This window comes from Centruroides vittatus, unplaced genomic scaffold, assembly GCF_030686945.1.
Source record: "Centruroides vittatus isolate TY-2023 unplaced genomic scaffold, ASM3068694v2 contig_5, whole genome shotgun sequence".
Lineage (NCBI taxonomy): Eukaryota > Metazoa > Arthropoda > Arachnida > Scorpiones > Buthidae > Centruroides > Centruroides vittatus.
This window is the reverse complement of record NW_027122286.1, coordinates 3,016,158-3,039,702: the sequence shown is the minus strand read 5'-3', so window position 1 is coordinate 3,039,702 and position 23,545 is coordinate 3,016,158. Positions and strand designations below refer to the sequence as shown.

The window sequence follows — 23,545 nt, the reverse complement described above, 5'->3', positions numbered from 1 at the left end:
CGAAAAATTTCTGTGGCTCCTACCTTAGAGAAACGGCCATATTTTACAATATAAATTTGATTTAAAATTATTTACTAGTTAAAAATTATATAACAAAGAAAATATGTCAAATAAATAACTAACAATATAAACGGGTTTTAAAATAAATTTTGATATGCTCAGTTTGTATGGAATAAAAATATTTTATTATCATTATTTCTAAGTGTTAATATATAAATATAATAATTAAAAATAAAACAAATAAAAATTATTGCTGATTAATTATATAATTTCATACACGATATCTATGAATTAGAACGTGGTTTAAAATTTGAATGTCAGATGTAAACAGGTGAGTCGTGGATTTGCAGTTTGGTTTATCGTTATTATATGAAATAATAAATTAATAAACTCAGTTAAATGTAAACTTTTACCCAAATTATACGGTATTAATAAGAATAGCTTCATTCGTAAAAATAATACATCAAATTTAGTTAAGTTCTTGTTATAAAGAGACAAAAATAACTATATTTAGAAGTTAATGTACAGGTTTAAAATTTAATTAATCTAAATTACTATCCATTGCTATGGTAATAAATGAAAGAAACGTGATCAACATCTTAATCAAGGCAGTGAATAATGTTTAGTTACTATCTGTTGCTATGATGACTGAAGTAGTTTATTTTATATTTATGAACGTCTTATGTCTTTTTAATTATTTAGTAACTCTTCAAGGCCATGGCTCAGTTTATATTTGGAGAATTTATATGTAAACTGAGTAACACCTCTATGTTGTGGCTTTAAAGCTTTGTTGGCTTCAGATTTTAGCAAAGAATATCTGTAGAAATATAGAAAAGATGTAATTGATTTGGTTCATTAATAAAGCATTATAACTTATTAATATCTTACAACTGTATCAGTGGCGTGCCATCATTGGAAGCGGTGGAAGCGCAGCTTCCGCCTTCCAATGACCTTCCCTTGTATTTTATAAAATATAAATTCTTATATTTTAATGTATTTTGAATTAATTAAAATTAATTTTTTGTTATAACTGCATTATGTATCTTATTAGAAATTTCTATACTACATGTGAAAAAAAACGATAAGATTGCTATTGTATATTTGAATATCAGTGGTGGAAGAAACGTGGTAACCGGGTCAGCTTCTAAGCAGCCAGATTATAGGCACTGGCGCATGCACTTTACAGAGCACAACTTCATGATTTAGCTGGTGGAAGCTACACACATATAACGCTTCCAATTTTATATCCCGGACCAGTTCTGGGCTGTTAGCCGCCTGCCTGCTAGATATTCAGCCGCCCTCGCCTGATTATGTGAATCATGAGTAGACTAGATTTATAACTTAACCCAACCAATAGGAGTTTACTGGCATGTTTTTATGATAGTTCTGTATAGTTGAGAGGAGTTTAAAAAAAAAAATCTATTAAAATATTTGATATGTTTATTCTGCATTTATTCTGCTCTTCCATCTTATATTACTTACAAATTTCAATGTTAAACCAGTGATATTATGATTTAGTATGTCCCATCTGTAAGGGGATGCAGAAAAAATGTGTGCAATTCTTGAATAATGTTAAAAAATTAACTGTTACTTTGGCAGCATCATTTACAACCAAATTTAATGAATGAGACATACAGGATACAAAAAAGGGTCTAGAATTTATTTTCCTTAAATTTACAATTTATGTATCGGTTGTCATAAAAATTTGTCTTTCCACTGTTTTCCCAAGACTACAGATATTCAAGACATTAACTGGTTTCGACTTATTTCTACTTAAGAAGTAATTAAATAATTAAGAGATTAGGGAATTGGGGAAATAAATAAAACCCTGCTGAAAGAGCCAGAATTTTACTTAAACAAAAGCTTAACCCAACCAATCTCTAGCCCAGTACAGTGGGGACTGATTTCTTCGTAATATTAGATAATAAAGACAGAAATTTTTCCGAAATTTCTGTATTTATTATTTCTGTCTTTATTCAATGAGAGTGACTAAAAAGTTGTAAATTTTGGAAATTTTCGTGGACACTGGTCCTAAAATGAATTAGTTAGAAAACAAATGACGGACAATCTACTTACTATTAAATTTAACATATTTAGATTTTTACAGCTATGGTGAGAAACATTTAAAATCTACAACAACTCTGCCGCATCCTTTGAGATATACTAGTGATGCGATAAAAAAGGCATTTGACATTGACCGGTATCAGCACACTTGGGATTTGGCATGCACACACTGCACACCTACCCGGACCATCTCTGATTCCATCCATTAGCCACTCGTATTGAAGCTATTTGACTAAGTGGGTTGTTTTAAAATTTAAAAAGTAAAGAATATTTTATGTACATTTCTTTACAAAGCTACATTTAATTATAATTTTCTTTAAAAGTATATTAATACAATTGAACAATATATTGTACCAGGTATGTATATCCTCCGCACATTTTATTTCACCAAGTAAGTTTTTATAATTTATTTTTAATTTTAGCCCAGAATGTAATTATGATATTAAAAATACATTTAGAGAAGTCTACAGTTTTTACTGGCTTATCAAACAAATGAATACGAATGGACCCTAGACCATCACTGATGCACAATAAACTGATTGCCCCTGGAAGTCGGCTTCTTACAGAAACACAGCTTCCCTGTCATCAAATGTCACGGCACGCCACTGAACTGTATAGATGGACAATACTTTACATAGCTTCGTTTAAAGCAGGAATGTCAAACTCATTTAAACAAACGGCCATTAATGCGATTGGTAAGATTCACGTGGACCACATCACATTTACAAATTTTCTTAAAATTATAATTTGAAGTGAAAATGCTGGAATATAGATAGGGCAATTAAAACATATTATGTAGTTCAGTGAATTCAACTCAACAATATATTATTGCTATAGTATTGCTTCTATTTAAACATTTATTTAATTTACATATTTATAAAACTAAAATTAATTGTTTTCACCAGAAATTTCTTAGTGCTATCTTTCTCCTAGTTTTCCAATATCTGGATTCAAGGACTGAGAACAATCTTTATTATAGCAGATAGATGTTTATCAGTTAATCTTGATCCGTAAGCTGTTTTATTTAATTTCAGAGCATCGTGGCCGTGGACCACAAAAAATCGCATGGGCGGTTGCATGTGGCCTGTGGGCCGCCAGTTTGACACCCCTGATTTAAAGTATCGTTGATATATACAATAAAATCTTGTTTTAATGGATTATGGAATGATGAATTTTTCCCAGATCCTGCCAAATCAGTATAATTATATCTTCTTTTATCAGATCCATAACTTGGAATAACACATTTTTTTTCTAGCCCCATTTATTGTAAATTTTGCTTTTCTTCAATGTTTAGTTAATATTTGGATGTTTCTGGAAATTTGAGAAGCTTGAAAATGTACTTTTAAATATAAAATATTAGGGTTACCATAACAGTTGAAGGCAAAATACAGACAGATTAGCATTTAAAGTACTTGGACAACAAGGCAAAATAAAAGGAATTTATTTATATTTTTCAATCTTGTAAATATAGACATATAATATAAAGTTTCAGTTTACACTTTCCTTTGGGGCACTGAATGCAATTTTAAATACAAGAAAACTATTTTACCAATTAGACAACAAGTGCTATTGAATTATAAAAACCATTATAATGAATGCACACATGTTCTCTAAGCAACAGAGCTGTTACATTTGCTTATATAATGTTGCCACATAGTCAACAAATACAATAATAATTATCAAAAATTTAGTACTTTTTGTCAGATTTAAATCTAAGTGCTTATGATTTAACTATTAGGCTAACTGCTTAATCAGTTAAAAAGTATTTTTCTAAGTATGTTATGGACATAGAAGAGCCTTAAAAATATGGATTGTCCATACTAAATATGGACATATGGTAACCCTAGAGATAGGTGCAATTGGAGAATTGTACAAGTGTTGGTGGGCTGATATAATTGAGGAGGAGCCATGTAGTGAACATTCTGACACTGTATCAAGTGTAGTGCCAAAATTTAGTGAGACCACTGAGTCTTTCCAAGTCATGATGACCTTCTTGATGAGTTTCAGTGTAAGCTAAAAGGTTGTACATGGCATTTCTAATACAGTAGAGTCCCGAAAACTCGACCTAATGTGGACCAAAGGATGGCCGAGTTTGTAAAAATGCCAGGTTACCAGGAATGGGGTTAAAAAAAGAATAAGTACGAGTGTTTCCTCAGAAAATACTGTACTGTACTTGTATGTATTGTTTGCTTGAGAATACAACAGAGAATAAACTGCCCAAATACCCTTAAACAAAGGAAAAGTACGTACTTTATGAAGGCAGAGAGCCTTTACTACGTGAAAATGAAAATTAATGAATACACAGTGTACAGTAATTTATCTGATAAGACAGACCTCAGAAAAATACTTTGAGGCATAAAAATGAAAATTAACCAGCTGACTTTGTAAAAACTGGCTACTTTTTTTTTGAAGAAATGCATAATGTCCTGTTGTCTTCCGCACTGCACTCTGCGTTTTGCTGCTTCATCACAAAGACGACGAAGGAACAGTAAGTCCATTACAGACACACCTTGTTGTTCAAAATACTAAAGGGCAGTTTTGACAGCCTTTAGTTCCTCACTATGTGATATTTTAGGAGCTTGTACGGTGGAATCCTCAACGTCAACGTCTTTATCATTTTCCGGCATTTTTTCATTAACTGTGACAGCAGCAATAATTTCTGCATCGGACATAATGTGCCAGACACGTGGTGGAGAAGTGGGAGTGTGGCCAAGTTATCCGGACTACCGGGTTATCGAGTGCCGAGTTTTCGGGACTCTATTGTATCAAGCAGTTGTATTCAATAGGCAGAAAAGTGACATCAGAACAAAGCAAGATGGCACATCTTTAATAAATCATGATGTGAAGTGTAATGAGTATATGTAATTTGCCTCTTTTTGTGCTTACTGTAAATACAACTTTCATCAGCTTTGTCATATACACTTATGACATAATATACAGTACAATCTTGTAACATATGGTGTTTCTTTTGAATAAAGAATAGAGATCTGAAGAGCTGAATATTTTCAACTACAGGTATTTCTTATATTAGGGGTTAAATAAAGGATATCTTCTTGGTTGTGGTTCTGTTGTTTTATAATCTGCTGTTTGCAATATAATGGATTCTCAGAACAACAGATGATTTTCAACAGCCCAAACAATCCATTAAAATGAGCTTCTACTGTATGTATTTAAATTAGGCTATTCCATGACTTAATATTTGCAATTAATCTCTTCAATTAGTAGCAGATGAAAATTATCATATAAAAATACTATATGTACTCTTATATTTAGAAAATACCAAGTATGCTCTTTTATTACATGTGTTAGAAAACTATAAATGACTGATTAATTCAAATAAGTTTTCCTACTCAACTTCTAATTAAATATATTTTAAAAATAAGTAAGAAAATGTTGCAAATTTATTTTATCTTAATCAGATTTTGTAATGCTCAGATAAAAAAAAAATATGCAGTGGCTTGCCCTTGCCAAACACAACAATTCTTATTAGATCAATGATTAAGATACTGCTCTGGTACTATCTAAATCTGACAGCACAGAATACCAGGTGGTGCTATTTAACCTATTTAAAATTCAGACAGACTGGCTGGTTCAGTTTATATAGAAGAGCTGACGAAAAGAAAGAAATTTGCCTATAAATATATGCCAGTTCTAACTGTTACTACTATGTATAGGAAGCGGGTACCAGTCTATGCATATGACTAACAATTTGAAGTAGTAGTTATGAGTTAAAAGATGAGCCAAATTGCAACTAAATCAAACTGTAACTTTTCAATGAATTATATCAAAAGTATGTAATGGAGAGAAAATGATTATTTAAATATACAATGAGCAAAAAGTTGTTTATATGACAAATTTTCATTTTCTGAAGTCATGTTTAAAAAAATCCAGCAATAAGTTGCTTAACTTTCCTAGCAATATTTGGCGGTGCCATCTGTTACGATATTTTATTTAAAAAGTTTTTACATTTTTTAACTACAGGTATACCTCAAGTTATGTCGTTCTCGATTATACATCATTTGTCAAAAAAGTATATGGAATAATAAAAATCAAGTTTAAGTCATTTTATTCGACTTCACATCCATCCGCCACAAATATTGAAGTCCTAATATCACTAGAAAAGCGTTAAAAGCACATAAAATCATATTAAAATATGTACATTTACAGTAAATGTTAATATAATCATAAATCCTAGAGAACAAAACGTGAAAACATCTGTGTTTCTGTGTCGTCGTCTTATTTAGCAGTCTTTAAGTGCTCATTATTGACGTTTTCCACTGTAGTTTCAACTTATGTCGTAACTACACAAGTAAATTCGACTACGTCATTTTTCGACTTACGTTGCCTCTTCTGGAACCAATTACCAATGTAAGGTGAGGTATACCTGTATTATAAAATGGCAAAAAGCATAATTTTGAGGATAGTAGTGCATTTTATAAAAAATTGTAAATGCTAATAACAAGTAAAATCATCATCAAGTCTAACCCTACTGGAGAAAGGGGATACACAATCCCCTTTATCTCTCCACCCCTTGACCTTTAATCACCAAAATTTAATAGTATCAATCTTCCTAATCAAACCTCCCTGCAGAATTTCAGAAATTTTCAACAGAAAGCACAGGAATTGTTAAGCTTCAAAGAGGGTGAACAAAATCATGCCCCCCACACACTAACATCCATACATATAGAAAAAAACCCCCAAAATTTTTTGCATTTGTTGATGTTTAAAAGTCCTTTGAGTGCAAAAAGTCTGGGGTTCATTTTTTGACTGATTGCCATACTTTTGTTATATATAACAGCCAGAACAGTAAAAATGTGATCATGTAGCAAATTAAAAAAGCCAAAATAGAGAAGAAATATTTTTTTTCACAAAAATTTATAACTACAATTCTAAGCAAGTGTAAGAAAAAATAAAATGTAGAAAAGTATAAAAATTTTGCAAAAAAAAATTGATCATACAATTTTGCTTATACAGTGAACATTTCTCACAATTATTAAATTTAATATTTTGTGGGACCTCCTTTGCTTTCATTTATGGGCAGACATTATTTTGGCATTGATACTACCAATTTTTCACAAAGATTTGGTTGGTTGTTTTCCAAGCATTTTGTATGAGTTACTTCATCTCTGTCATGTTTTTTGGCCTCTTTTTTGCCATCCAGTTTTTCCTTGTCATTCCATAAATTTTCAATTAGATCAGCATCTGGTGCTTGGGGACACCAATCAAACTTAAAAATGTTATTACGTTGAAAATAATCTGTAATAATCTTTGTCATATGCTTGGGGTGATTATTGTGTTCTTGGAAAACAGTTATTTTCCTATTCCATTTTGCAAACTGACTCATCCAAATGTTTAAGTAGTCTTCTTTCTTCATTCTGCCATCAATAAATACTAATTTGCCAATTCTTTTTGCACTGAAACACTGGTTTAACTCTTTAAACACAAAATCAGTTTAATTTGTTTGAGATGAAATCAGCCACAAGAAAAGTTATTTGATTGGTTTTTCCTCTTCTAGCCTGAGGGATGATAAACAATTTCCAGTTATGCAGAAAGAAAGAAAATTTTTCAGAGCTTAGAGTTAATTGCTTTTTTTTTTTAATTACACTTTTGGTGGACCATCTGCTTCTGGAACCATGTTATTTGGTCAGACAAGAAAAAGTTTAATCTGTTTGGAGCAGATAGTATCACCAAAAGTTTTTTGTAAACTCAGTATAATAGTGAACAGGTTTTACAAATCCTTTCATGTTGTTCTTAACTTCATTGACAGACTAAACTTGAAGAGCAAGGTCTAGAAAAAGAAAAGCAATGGAATAATAGTGAACCATGCATTGTCATATAAAATAATTAAACTTAGAGTTTAGAATTTGAAATATATTTTTAACTTATTGCAGTCATTTTTCATTTTATCCTGCTATCTCAATCTCTTTTCTTTGATTTCTTCCTACAGTTTGTTTTTCATAATACTTCATGGATGCATTATGAATAGATTTTCATAATTCTTTTAGTATATTCTATAACTTATCTCTTGTGACTGGATTGAAATCAAGTTTTGTTAGTCAGGTTCATTTGTAATGGGCAAAAGTTGAGACTTATATTGTAGAAAATTTGATTCACACAAATTAAAGTCAGATATTAAAGTACTGTTAATGCAGTTGTAATTATAAAATTATATATTTATATAAGATATGCCTCAAGGAGGAAGAAAACTAGCATTTAGTGGAAAAAAGAAGAAAGCTCAATTACAGAAGAAAAGAGAGAGGAAAAGAAATGAGAGTGAAATAGGAGGTATACTTGAAAACTTTATTAGTACTGTATATATTTAAACATGTAAGGTAAAGTAAGAATATGTACATTTGTAGCTGTTGATGCTCCTGCTAAAGATGTAGCAAGTGTCTCTGTTGAACAAAAAATATCAGAAAGAACAAGTTCTGTTGTGACAGAAATATCAGCTCTAAATGAACAACCAAGAAGAGAGTTAACAGAAAGGGTTAATAGGTATTAAATCTATTTTAAAAAATTAATTATTTTATTATACTGACTTTAATATTTTAATTAATGTAATGTAATGACAAGGGGGTTGTCCATAAATTTTGTCTGCATTTTTCTTGAAATTTTTACTCCTACTCCCCCATTGTCCCAGTTTGTCCAAGTTTCCATAACCCCTTTCCTTTTTGGACATTCAACAAAACTCAATTTTTGTTACAACTTTTATCACTTTATGAATAATAAAATGCATAAACTGTATAAAACTTAATGAAATAAAACAGATATCTATTGAAGTTCAACCCCTCCCCTCCCCTTGTCCGACTTGTCATAACTCTCCCTTCTTTCCACTATGGATGTCATTTATGAACAGCCCCTAATATACAAAATGATCTACAAATAACAAGGAAAACTAAAGGTAAGCTGTTAGTTGTCATCTTGTGTTAAATTTTAATAATTATATTAATTCTAAATCAAGTGATGTAGATTCTGCATATTGTAATTACAGAGAATGTTATCAGTCAGTTGTATTATTAAAATTAGAAGGTTCCAAAATATACATTATAAAAATCCACTTATTGTTATCATTATTTTTGGATAACTAGATCTTTGTATGTTTCCTTTTTTAGTACTATCATGACTTATAATGTGTAATTGTTATTAGTTGTCAATAATTGTTATCAGTTCTAACAGGTGCTTTGAGTATTAAACATTAACTTTACTTGGTCATTTTCGTTACTAGTTTCTTTTAATTCACTAAGTCTAAATTTTGGCTTTTTTTTAATAACTTCAGTCACACAGGGATACATTAATTGAATGTGAAACTTTTATTATTATATTCAGAAATGCATTTCAGATTGCATTAACCCCATTAAAGTCCCTTTTACAGATAGTATCTGGTTATTTAATACAGATTGGTATTAAAAGTGGGCAATTAAACAGATAAGATTAAAAAATTAAATAAATAAAATAAATAAACTGATATAAAATTGGGTTTAAAAACCTTTTTTTAAAAAAGGCTGAAATTAAAAAGTTTTAAACAACCATTAAAACATAAAAATACACTGTTGATTTTTTAAATCTTATCAATTGTACTTTTATCCATATACAGGTTTTTTAATATATCCAGTTTCATTGCCCAGTTTTAATACCAATCTGTGTTAAATAAACAAATATTATCTGTAAAAAAGGACTGAAGTGGAGTTAATAGAACCCAAAATGCATTTCCAAATACAATAAAGGCTACATAATTAATCTATTCTTGTGTGATTGAAGTTACTAAAAAAAAGTCAAAATTTAGGCTTAGTAAATTAAATTAAACAATAACTGTTTTAATTTACAACCACTCACAACTGGGTAAACTTGATAAAAACCAAATACCAGCATAAAAAAGGGAATAGAACTAACGTTTTTGCCTGTGTTGAACAGGCATCATCAGGCTAAATTACCCTGTAGCTGTATGTGTGTGAAGAGGGAATAGGATAGTGAATTTACAATTCACAGAACAACTTCCATTCCAGGGAAAGGAATCTATGTTGCAAAAGTTAATGGCAGTATTTTTGCAGACAGCCTTATAAATTTCAACTTGCTGTAAATGTCTGAGATGTTTTCAGGTGGATCTATGTAAGAGGCATGCCCAGTTGAAATGCGCATTTATTGATGTTGGGGTCAGAGACAAAGATAGCTAACACAGTGTTGGCTGATCCTTTCAGGATGGATTTCTGATGCTTTTTGAGGCAGGTGTTTAAAGGGCCAATTGTAGCGCTTATGTATTCTAAATTGCAGTTGGTTCTGTGATCAGTTATGGGGATAGTGTCGATGTCTGGTTGGAGGTGCATGTCAGGACGGTCTTTAGCATTGCAGAGGAGGGTGAAAACTGGGGGACTTCTTCAGAAAGCTAAACAAAAATTATTGTTCCTGGATATTTCTTTGTACAGGGTGGCTAGTCTTCTGTCATACATGATGGTTTTGTAAATGGTGTCCTGGGTGCAAAAGTTTGACATGGCGGAAGAGTGGAGAAAAGATAACATATATGGCCTTTAATGGTGTATGGAGAATAGCCATGCAGAGTGGCATACCACGTGTACGTGGTATGCTACTCTGCATGTCTGGACGGATGAAACATATACGTCGGATGTTTGGCACCACTTTCCTGTAAGCCTAGAAGTTTGACAATGGCATTTGGAATGTCAAGCATGATTCCACTGACTTTCCAAACGCCATTGTCAAACTTCTAGGCTTACAGGAAGGCAGCGCCACACGTCCGACGTACACGTTTTCGCGTTTAAAGCTTTGGCCTCAACCTTGCTATTAAATATAATTGTTTTGCTGTATAATTTAAGTCATTATGTTCAGTAAGCAAGCCTAAATGAAAAATAGAGTACTATGTACAGTACAGTACAGTACAGTACATTAATGCAATCAAATCCAATTTATTTAATAATTTACCAAACCTTCCAAGTTATCCAAGTTTTCAATTATCCGAGGCATCTCATGTTATCCACATTACATTAAAGAATTGAGAATCTACTTCATTTTTAGTATTAAATGAGTTTTCATTCATTCTATTAATTACTTTGTTTATTTAGATTTCAACATCTTCAAACAGAGAAAGCTTAAAACTAAACAAAAGCATAATAAATCTGTAATGGCAACAGTTGATAAGTATATTGATATGACATTTTTACGTTTAAAACTTCGGCCTCAACCTCGCTATTAATGCAATTGTAAACCTATAATTACATCTCCTTTAATTTTTAAATTTGTGTTGTCATGAGAAGTTGATTGAGATAAATTAATTTTAAAACTTTCAGAGCTTCTTTTGAGTATTTCACCTGGTCAACATATATAAAATTAACTCTGCTACTCTATGTCCTCTTATCTGTGTTGACAAAGTACTCTTCTATAATTTATCTTGGGTAATACAGAAGTTTGAATAAACAAAACCTGGTTAATTGGAACTCTACTATAATAATAAATTATAACTGCCTTGTTATTTCTGGACCACTTTGTATATTTAAATAATAATGTAAAAATATCTTTTGTATAAAGTGATTTGTAATAATAAACTGTTGTTAGATTTTTACCTTAGTATGAGTATTTTTTTACACTGTTTATTTGTATGATTCTTTTGTTTAATTTTATTTGTATGCATTTATGTTTTTGATGAGTTTATAAAATTTTTTTTAAGTATTTTAAAATATGTAATGTTGTCTTTTGTTAAAAATGCAGATTTAGGATGTGTTTTAAGAAAGAATCGGAAGAGGAAATACAAAAAAGAAAAGAAGAAGCTAGAACTCCTTTTAAGTTATTACCTGAGGTATAAGCTATAATTATTTTAAAATTATCATTATTTATTGTAATAAATATTTTGTATCATTTCAAATTATTCATATAAATCATTCCATGTTTAATTTTAAATGACACAAAAGGGGAGACTAAGTGAGCTTATATAATTAAATCTAGTACACATTATGCAATGCAGAATTCTATTAAATATTTATTGATTGCTTAAAAGAAAGAATTTGTTATCCTTCATACATTATTGTGGAAAAAATTTAAAAAATTAAATTAGTTGATTTTATCAGTCATATTAGTAGAAATAAATCAGAAATGTTGCTAAATTAATGATATAAAAAATTGTTATTCAGAAATCTAGGTGAAAATATCAAAAAACAACATTTTGATTTCGGATGTTGTAGAAAATAAAATTTAACATTTTCTTATTACTTTTATTGTGATCTAATATATCTTTATCCCAATCGCAGATGATATTTCAGTTAGCAAAACACTTTCTCTTTAATCCTTATATTGGTGGACAGCTTGTTACTTTCCTAGATTTTCATTTTCATAGCCAGCTATTTGATCATACAGTAAGGTTTTGTCTTTTTTTCTAATGTTATTCAAGTCATGTTTTTGGTCTTTTTCTTTCTGGGTTTTTCCCTCAACTTCTTCAAGAAGTGTGGTATACAAATCTGAGTATTTTGAAAGATGTCCAATCATGTCATAATCAAATCATAGCAGAAATACTAAAATGAACATTTTTAGTGCAAATCAAACTGTTTAGCAAAATTTCCCTCAAAATTTAACTTATTTCTTTTAAAATACGTCAAAATTTATACTACTGGATACAAAAATAGAAGAAACACTAAAATAAAGTAAAACATGTCTTCTCACTTTGTTCTTTCTACATCTTAAAAACATAACAAAGTCTTTTGGCAACATTTACCTTTATCTTGAGGCTCTCATTTATCCCAATATGCAAAATCTGTTTCAAAAAAATTTCCTCTGTCAATAAAATGGTAAAAATATGTTATTGATAAAACTTTAGGATGACAAGTATAGTTAAAGTTCATAAAAATAGAAGAAAAACTAAGTAAAAAGTTGTTTTTATAACTATACCTATAAAAATATTATATACCTTATTCATTTTTAAAACATATGATATATTTTGGAATGGATCTAGAGACTTGGAACAATTGTGGAACATTTTAGAAATGTTGGATATTATTTTGATTGTTTGATACAGATTGTTATTAATTATAAAACAACATTTTAGTATTGCTTCAATTTTCATATTTTTCATTCATTTAATTAAGTTAAACAATAAGAAGTTTTTATTAAATTGAATTATCAAAGAAATTTTTTATTTAGAAATGTTCTTGAATTCTATTTATTAGAACTACATGATTTATGATTTTATATCATGAGTGATTTGTAATATTTACATCATATTCTGATATCATTTGGAAATTTTTTTACTGTGTTGGAATTGAAATGTTTTATAATTCCATGTACTCTACAATACTTGGAAAGTTGATTATTTGAACTTAATGGGAGAAGGGGCCTTTTGGATAAATAAAATTTTGAGTAATCTAGAAATTTGTCTGTTTTTGTGTTTTGGATACAGGAAGCACTGTACATTTAGTTTATGAACTATAAATACTGTAATGTAATTACTGTATTTGAAAGTAAATTAATTTACTCAAAATCTAACATAATTTTATTTATATGACCTAGGTTTTTGGTGTTACAATCAACAGATGACATAATAATTTCTAGTTACTTGAAGAGTTTGGTTTGCTAATTTGTGATAAGATTTTGGAAAACTAATTTGTGATAAAATTAATGGAAATAACAGCATTCAGTTTAAGCTATTTCTGATTTCATTCATTCTTATTCCATTAATAATTCTTATCATGTAGACTTTTGTAGCTTGATCAAGCCATTTTTCTATTCTTTTCCTTTCTTAAACCCCTCCTTTTTCTAGAAAATTCTACTATTTCTGATTTGGGTGTATCTGTCTCTTGGCTAGTATTGGTTGGCTTAAGATAGCACTTCTGAAAAATAGGTCACGGGACAGGTCCTGAACTGAGGGAGAATAGGGCAGATCAAGGAGGGCCCTGAAGAGTGAGGATGGGAAGGAAGAGAGTGGTGTTTGTTGCCTAGATGTGATTTAAAAAAAAAAAAAAAAAGTTGGTTCTTTTCATCTTTAATCTTGTTAATGTGTGTGTTGCCACATGTAGCACATGGTCATTAAGTATCAATCAAACTTTTCACCCTTTTTTTTATGTTTTTTACGAAGAAGAATTAAAGGAGATAAAAGAAGAGGATCTGGTGGAAGTGCTGCCAACCATTCTTTTCTTGCTTCTCTTGTTTCAAAATAGTCTATACTAACCAATCTGTATCTTTGTTTTTTGGCCCCAATAGGAATAAATTTTAGATATCAGTTAGAAGTAAGTTTAGATCTTTTAAGCTGCAATTAATATTTTGGTTTTTTCCCCCCTGTATTTTTTTTTTGTATGTAGAAAACAATTTTTTGTATAGTATAATTATGTCACTAAAATCTCAAAAAAAAAATTTATTTATTTATATTGGGTGGATTTTCGGGTATTATCTTCTCCTGGCTTACATTTTAATGTTTGTTTTTATCTCAGTTTTATAACTGTCAATCCAGAACAAAAACAGAAACCAATAAACTATATTGTTCCTTACCTTTCATCAAATTACATTCAATGTGAATAAAATACTTATTTCAGTTATTTTTTCTTCTCCTCATTACCTCTGGTTCACAAATCTGATTTTATTGATCTGATCCCTGAAAATCATTTTTTAAAACAATTATTAATATGTATATATGAAAGGTAAACAAATGTATTCCAGCATGCAGTTTTATCAAATACAGTAGATTCTCATTTCAATAGCTGATTGATTCATGGAAAGTTGTCTTAAAATAAACCATCTATAAGATTAGTCTCATAAGTTGAGATTATATCCCTGAAAATTCAGTTTGAATTGTACTGCATAACGTCATACAAAGATGACCAATAATAATTGTAGTATTTAAATATACATGTACTGTACATTTAATAGAGTTATGATAGAAAATTTATAATCTTCTACTTATAAAGCAAGGCATCTGCTCTAATTATAATGTTATTAAATTAGTTCTCTTAGATCTTCTCTTTTTTAATATCTTAAAGTAAAAGGAAAATTATCAGAATTCAAATTCTTAAACTAAAATTGACACATTCTTAAAAAAATATATTAAACTTGTCATTAATTTTACTAATTTCTTATTATAATAATTTAATAATAATTTAAAATTTTTTCAGGAAGTTTTAGAAGTCAGTTTTGAAGATGTTTATGATAAAGATTGTAAAATAGATATTCCAAAGCGACCTGCTTGGGATTTTATTATTTCAAAATATGAACTTGAAGCTAAAGAACAAAGTTATTTTCGAGTAAATATATTTTGTTTAAAAGATACTTGTCATCATTTAACAATAATTTAAATCTTAATTTAATTCTAGGAATACTTAGAAGAAATTGAATTTAAATATAAAGAAAGAAATATCAGTTATTTTGAAATGAATCTAGAGACTTGGAGACAGTTATGGAGAGTTTTAGAAATGTCTGACATTATTTTGATTGTTGCAGATATTAGACATCCTGTAAGAATATTCAATTTTGACAATTTTGCTATTTTATTTTTTATTTTTACAGTTACTGTTCAGTTAATGTCAAAGTTAGGAATAAAAAGCTTTACTAATAATCATATTTGTCCACTAATTATTCAATTAGGAGACATGTCTTCTATAAGAATCTATGATCAATAACATTTTAATAAATTGTTAGAAAATTTCAAAATATAGTATTTTATTATACATTAAACTGAGCGCCAAGTTTGTAAAATGATTCGATATGTATATTGTGGAAAGATGTTCATATGATACTAATAAGCAATATTATACATGCATGAAATGCACAGAGGCTATTGTTTTTGGCATGTCATATACATTGTTTGAATCTACACATGAACTTTAATGAACATATAATTGTAATTATTAAATTGAGAATTAGTAAACATATAAAAATGTGATATTCGTTAAAATGTATCATCGTTAAATGTATAGAACATTAACTGTGCAATGACTGTGATCTACTTACCTATTCAATGTTGACATTTTAAATTAAATAACTTTTATCTATTTTATCTTCTAACTATTTAATGCTGATATTTTTCATTCTATTAAAAATACTTTATTTTATTTGCTATAAAATAATAATTTTATATTTGTAATTTATAAATTATTAACACTGATTATTGGCAGTAAATGAAATATTAAGAATTATTTATCTTAGTTTTTATATTTGATAAAGTTATGACATTCCCTTACATTTTAATATTTTTATTATAGGAAAATGACTGTTCCAATTGACTACTATTATGATCTTACTTTGTAATGTAAACTTATATCCAAATACTTCTTTTATACTTACAACATTATAACTGTCTGTCTATAAAGTTATAACAAAGCATTTTGTAATGGGAAATATCAATGTACAAACTTGCTGTTTCTTGTGAGGTCTTTTATTGTTTTGAATTTAAAAGAAAGTTGTTATAGTTATACAAATAAGCTCAAAAAGTAGAAATACTAAAAACATTAAGAACTATCCTTCTATAGATTTTAGTTTCAATAATAAATTTTAAAAAAGTGTCGAGATAAAATAAAAACCGTAAATTTTAAATTATTTATTAAATGGAAAATTTTATAAAATATCTAAACAAACCTATATACTTCTATAAAACATGAATTTTATCTACAGGTAAATTGTTTGAAATTTATTCTAATCATTGATCAATGATATACAGGTGGCCACATCAATTAACTAATATATATATACAGGGTGGCATAAAAGTCTCTGATACATTTTAAAACATTACAATTTTTTTTTAACATTCTCATAATAAAGGCACCATTTTCAGCACTTAATGGAAAAATCTCTATGAACAAAACTTTAATTTTGTGTTTTAATTATTTTTTCTTTTTTATTTCATAATGTATAGAAGAAAAAAAATCAGCATTTTTATGTCATCTGATATTAAGATTATTTAAGAATCAACTGAATCACAAATAACAGGTACCATTTGTAACTGGTTTTAATCATTTCTAAAGTAATTTTAAAACATATCAGTTACTGTAACTATATTTTCACCATAGAAGAGATTTGTCTTTCAATCAAATTAGAAATTTATTTCATTTTTAAATAATTTAGAAAAGTGCTAAAAGTAGCAGAAATAATAATAGATTTTTTTTTAAAGATAACAAAAATATGTATTATTTTTATTATACTTTATTTCATTACTAATAATTTTAAATTATTACTTTATATAAAATGAAAATCTTCTAAAATAAATATATAATTTTGTTTTGAAAAATTACATTTAGTTTAATTATCTATAAAACTTTAATCTTCTATTGGTAATATTTAAATTTATTATTTTATTTAAGTGTACATTATGTACAATATTTATAGTTTCTGAAAAATTGATTAAATGCTTTGAATATTTTATTTTATTAGTGTATTGGGTAATCAATTAATTTTCTCTTCATGGAAAAGTAATTAAATACAGTCAACTTATATTTAATAATGGTTCATCTCATTAATATTGAATTTAAATGTTTTTGGATGAAAAGCTCATTGCTAAAATTAAGGTTTAATTGTATTTATTTTTAACTAAAATTTTTTTTAAGTTTTGTAACATTAGTCTCTGAATGATTATATTTTAATTATCCATATATTTGCCGTTCTGCTTTATAATTAAATATGCTATGAAACAAGTATTAATAAAGTACTAATAAAGTACACAAGTTTTTGTTTAAAGTTTAAGATTAGAAATGTATCCATAATTTTAAAAAAAATTTCTAATTGATTATTGATTCTTCAAATATATGTTAATAATTAAAGATAAATTGAAAATATGAATATTCCTTTAAAATGTAATATATAATACAATTTATTTCAAAAGTAATAGTTAGGGAACAATTTAATTCCAGGATTTTTGTGAGAGAGTGAGAAATTGCAGTCTATTTCCTCCAGTTTGATTTAATGTTAATCAATTTAGTAAATGAGGTTTTTTTATATAATGAATACATGTCTTTCCTAACATTATCCATTATTCTATCAATGAAAATATATTTCCGATTCGTTAAGTTTTGGTATATAAAATATCAAATCTATATTGAGAAAATTAGCTTTTATCTAATAAAAATTTTACATAAATTTTTAACAGTAACAGAAGATAAGGGTAAGGATTTGAATTGATGAGTTAGTTTTAAAAGCCAACTAAGAGAGTTACTTTTGAGAAGTGTTGGATCTCTCCTCCAGAGTTTTTGTTTTGTTCAGTGATTGTTTGAGAACTGTAAATAATCTGTAAAATAATTTTTCGTTTTGTTCATTAATTTGTATAAATTGGAAAAGAATCTGTTTATATTATTTGGAACTGGTAAACAAAGAGGACAGCAAATGGAATAAGAACATTTTAATTTTAATTCTTAAATTTTAATCTTCTTAAATTCTTTTATTTTACAGATTATACATTTTCCACCCGGACTTTATAAATATGCCACTGAAGAATTAAACAAAGAAGTAATTTTAGTGTTAAACAAAATTGATTTAGTTGATGCTTCTGTTGTAATAGCTTGGACACACTATTTGAAATCCCTATTTCCTAAATTATATATAATGTGTTTTGCATCTTATGCTGGTGCATCTAACACCATTGGAAAGCGAGGTAATGAATTAAAAATTTAGTATATTTTGTATTTAGTTTCTTTAAATGATTCCATTTATGTTGTTTTTATAGGTCGTCGGAGAGGAAAACTTCACATGGCTATAGATGGTGCAAAAGAATTATTAGGGATCTGTGAACAAATTGTTCAAAATTCAGGTTAATTCTGTTATTAAATTAATTATTTAAGTAAAAATCAATAGTTAAAACTTTATTCTACAATAAATCGATATATTTTATAGTGGATTTATCAAGTTGGCATCAAAAAATTAAAGATGAAGAACAAAATTTAGAATCAAAAAGTGATAGTGACAAAGATGATAATTTGACAATAGATTCTAGTACAAAGAATGAATATACAGCCAGTGCATCATTATCTGAATCAGGAAAATATAAAGATGGGATACTGACTATCGGATGTGTTGGTGAATCAAATTAACAAAAATAATATATATTTTAAATTTTTATCATGCTAATTTCAATTTGATTATTTAATTAGGCCATCCAAATGTTGGAAAATCATCATTGTTGAATGCAATTGTTGGTAAAAAGGTATGATTTTTCTTTAAGAAGTCTACTTTCATATTCAGTTGAAATTAATTAATTTTCTTAATTGATAGGTTGTCAGTGTTTCTCGTACACCTGGTCACACAAAACATTTTCAGACAATCTTCATAACAGATTGTGTTCGCTTGTGTGATTGTCCTGGATTGGTATTTCCATCTATGATACCAAAACCATTACAGGTATATTCTTAACTCTTAATGAAAAGTTACAATTCTAGTTTTGCACTGCATATTATATTCCATAATTTTCTTTCTGATTTTTTTTTATTTAGTAACAAATTTGAATAAAGCCTTACACACTCAATACTTCAAATTTGTAGATTTTCAAGCAGATTTACTTTTATACTGCTTGTTCTTGAAAAAATTAATTTATTTTAATTTTTTTTTCATCACATTTCAGAAGCTGTTCTTAAAGATTATCATGAATTTTTCTGCTGCAATTAGCTCTTTTCTTATAATTTATAAGTTTTATATTTTTGATGTTTATATATTATACACCATTCATAAATTTTATTCCTTGTTCTTTAGTTTTTATGATTTATGTGTATTTTATTGCTTTTTATGTCTTTTCCTAGTAATCACATGCTATTATTTTGATAAAATATTTTTAAATTGAAAATTTAAAACTATTTTATTATTTAAAAGTAATATTTAATTATAAAACTTCAGGTTCTCTCTGGATTATATCCTGTAGCACAGTTAAAAGAACCATATACATCAGTAAAATATCTTGCTGAACGTATATCAATTCCACGTGTACTTAAATTAAAACATCCAGAAGAAGAGGGAATTGCTGCATGTACAGTCAATTGGTCTGCCTATGATATTTGTGAAGGTAAAGGATGTTTTACATTAAAAGTATTATAGCAAATGTATGTTGTTTAATTATTTTTGTACTCAAGCAAATTCATACTCAATTTTTTAAATTATAGCTTGGGCTGAGAAGAGAGGATTCTTAACTTCGAGAGCAGCTCGTCTTGATACATACAGAGCTGCCAATAATTTATTGCGTATGACTTTAGATGGTCGTACTCTTTGCCTTGCATTTTATCCACCTAATTATTGTCAACAAAAATGTAAGTAATATTATTTATTGCATATATAACCTTATATCTATTTGTATATTACAATAGCTAAACAGATGATTATAAATGTATACATAATGATATTTATAATTCATTTATGTTTCATATCTACAGTGCCATTGTATAATTCTATATTGGAAAAGTAAATGTTAAATTCTTAAATATATATATATATATATATATATATATATGTATGTGGGATCACCGGGAGGTCGGACGCAGTCGGACCTCCTTTTTCTCGGTTAACAGGTCGGTTAAGGCCTGCCCACTGTCAAGGATGGCAGTCCAGTCTGGAACTAATTACTTGTCAGGCGAGTGGAGGAGGAGAGAGGGATCGTTGATAAGACAGAGACGATATTCGAGTAAATGACACCAGTTAAAATAACAAACAGAGTTTATTATGAGACAATAAAGAACAGTTACACCGAATAACATTGACAGAGATATTATGTACTAACATAGGAAAGTTCGAACCCAAGAGAGAGTTTACAAATAAGTGGTCGTCATACCTCAACAGGTGATCAAAGTCCAAGAACAGAGTCTATTCGGAAGTCAATCCAATCGGCGGCGTAGAGGCTTCGTAGATTTTCGGCGTAAAGGCGCGAATGTCCGACTATAGGCGGGAGCTACGAACGACGACCCCTCTGTCCGTGCTCTCCTCCTTTTTATTTCGTCCCCTCGTTAATTTTCTCGCCAATAAGCGAATTTTGTCTTTAGTTCCGAGTGTGACTCAGTTTCGAGTTTCGAGGGGAGGGGACGTATACAGTCATTCCCCTAAGACGGGTCTGTTTTTGGTTTGGAATTTGGTTATTGATGTAAGAAGAAAGACTACTTTACATTTATATTTTGCCGTTAGGTTCGAATTCTCACATATATATATATCAGAAAATTTTTACCTACCTTACCTAAGCATCCATCTTGAATGGAATTATATACTGTAATTAAGATATTTCTAATGTTCCTTGTTATTTAAAGCAATTAGTTTTTTTTTTACTGGTTTGGAATCTTGGCTTTTTCAGTAACATGTTTTGTACTTAACTGAAGTTAATAAGGGATAGGAACAAATCTAGGGACTAACTAGCCCAAAAACCATTGTTAAACTTTGAATTTTTATTTAATCCTTATACAAATGTATTTCAATTTGTCAGACCTCTTCTGTATACTTTATAGAAATGTCGTTATGACTAATTGTTATAAAATAAAATTATATAATGTTTACTGTTTAAAAAATAAGCAAATTATTTACAGTATTCATGTATACTGTTAATAGTTATATTCAGATTGTAATTATAAAATAACTCTATAATAGATAAATTTACTAATTGAAATAAACTTTTATTAGATATTTACTTTAAAGTATAGAAAATATATTTATAATTATTAAATGTATATTTTTAATTTTAATAACTTAATTAATATATTTTAAAAACAGCTACTTGGCTCAGCCATTCTGACATTGGAAAAATTATGAAAATTCAAGGTGAGAAGAAACTAGAATCAACATTAGATGATCCAGAAAATGTCAATGAGGAAACAGATTATAGTAGCAGTGACGAAGATAAAGTGGCTCCTTCAACGGAAGAAAAGTGTGGCAGTGGCAATTCTGAGGAGAAGTTAAAAAATCGCTTTGCATTGCTTTTATCTTAAACAATAGTCATCCAATTTTAAATTCTTCCATAAATCATTTAAAATTAAAAAGTGAGAAGTATGTTCAGGTTAAAAAAATTTCTCTAGTTGCCTTAATTTCTGTTATATATGTTAAAAAATATATAATACCATAATTGGATTTTGCTCAGAAAATCCTGCACAATTTCCCATTAATTATCATCAGAGTTTATTGTAATTTATTGATTAAAAATAAATGAATTATTTATTTTAGAAATAGAGAATATAATCTGATAACAAAGATAATTTGTGTTTTAAATATATATTTTTTTATCACACAGTTTAATGGAAAGTTGTTATATTAGCTTTTTAAGAGTGAATATACAGTATGTATAATATATCACATCCTTTTATTATATTGGATAGTATTAAGAGACAGTCAGTCAGATTGTCTTATTGACAGCTTTTTAATTTGTTATATGGCGAGATTGATGATACTAATACAATAGAAATCAGTAAAAATATTTCAGGAATTTAAGTGTATAAAATCAAAACTTGCCAAGCAAGAAAGCATTAAGCATTAATCCCAAAGGCACCTCCATCTATATAGGAGTGCAATTGCACCTAACATAAGATCAATGTTTATAGATTCTAATTCGCATTTAACAAAAGTTTCTGTCATAAATGCGTATTGGAAGCATAAACATTTTTCTCAAGTTAGAAGCAATAGCTGTAAGAGGATTGTTTTTAAAGTGGATTCAAAAGTGAGCATTTAATACTAAGCATTAGTATTGTTATTCATGCCAAATAATAATAATCTATATTTTAATGTAAATTGTAAGTTTTTACATAAAAATGTTATTTTTAACTATTAAAATGTATTTTTTTTGTTTTTAATCATTTAAAATTGTATAGACATTAATAAATGAAAAGAAGGAATGAAAAATATTCAAATTTCTTTACAAATAACGATGAATTTTGGATTTCAAATTATTATGACAAAATTTTTTTATGAATTTTAAAAAAATTAAATTCATAAACTTTGTTGATTCTAAAGTCCATTTGGTTTATATATGTGTTTATATAAGTTATGCTACTAACCAATACAACAAAACTTAAACAAAATACTTTATTCACTGCTTACAACTTTCGCTAAGTCTAACTACAACTTCATCACAGCCCTTCACAACATACTCTGACTTCATTCCCAAACTCGACATCTCCCTCCAATTTCATCCCCACACTCCACACCCTTCTCTCACCTTTGACCCCAAACTTAACATCATCTCTTCTCAAATGTCCTCAGCCATCCATTTGGGCTATCTTCTTGAATCACATATATTAGGATATATATGCTGTATATGTATTTTATACCTTTTTAAAAGACACTTATGTAAAAATATACATAAACACTTTATATAATATAAAGTTTCAAGAGGAACAAAAATTTAAATTGCTATACCGTATTTTACGGACTATAAGACGCACCTTAATTTTTAAGCAATTTTTTAAAAAAATACCTATAAGACGCACCTGAATTTTGGAGGCAATTTTTCGAAGAAAAAAGTGCGTCTTATAGTCCGTAAAATACGGTAATTATTATCAAGTTCTGTTGAATTATGAAATACATCTCAATATAGATTCTGTATGCTTAAAGATTTTTAAAA

General features: G+C 28.3%; 1 protein-coding gene across 1 annotated transcript; it reads left to right on the top strand.

The window, feature by feature from the left end:
- Positions 1–343: 343 nt before the first annotated feature.
- Ns4 (Nucleostemin 4) lies at positions 344–22,755 on the top strand. The gene is made up of 14 exons (XM_067273902.1): positions 344–401; positions 8,248–8,349; positions 8,424–8,559; positions 11,779–11,866; positions 15,162–15,290; positions 15,360–15,500; positions 18,424–18,625; positions 18,698–18,781; positions 18,865–19,047; positions 19,122–19,174; positions 19,243–19,368; positions 19,858–20,023; positions 20,121–20,264; positions 21,706–22,755. The coding sequence occupies exons 2-14, from the start codon at positions 8,250–8,252 to the stop codon at positions 21,918–21,920; spliced, it is 1,767 nt and encodes a 588-aa protein (XP_067130003.1). The 5' UTR covers positions 344–401; positions 8,248–8,249; the 3' UTR covers positions 21,921–22,755.
- Positions 22,756–23,545: the final 790 nt, after the last annotated feature.

Excerpts from the sequence above, each read along its gene's own strand:
- Ns4 (XM_067273902.1), top strand. The coding sequence starts at position 8,250 with ATGCCTCAAGGAGGAAGAAAACTAGCATTTAGTGGAAAAAAGAAGAAA. Across the intron at positions 11,867-15,161 it reads CTTTTAAGTTATTACCTGAG|GAAGTTTTAGAAGTCAGTTT; the intron begins GTATAAGCTATA and ends AAATTTTTTCAG. Across the intron at positions 18,626-18,697 it reads TAACACCATTGGAAAGCGAG|GTCGTCGGAGAGGAAAACTT; the intron begins GTAATGAATTAA and ends TTGTTTTTATAG.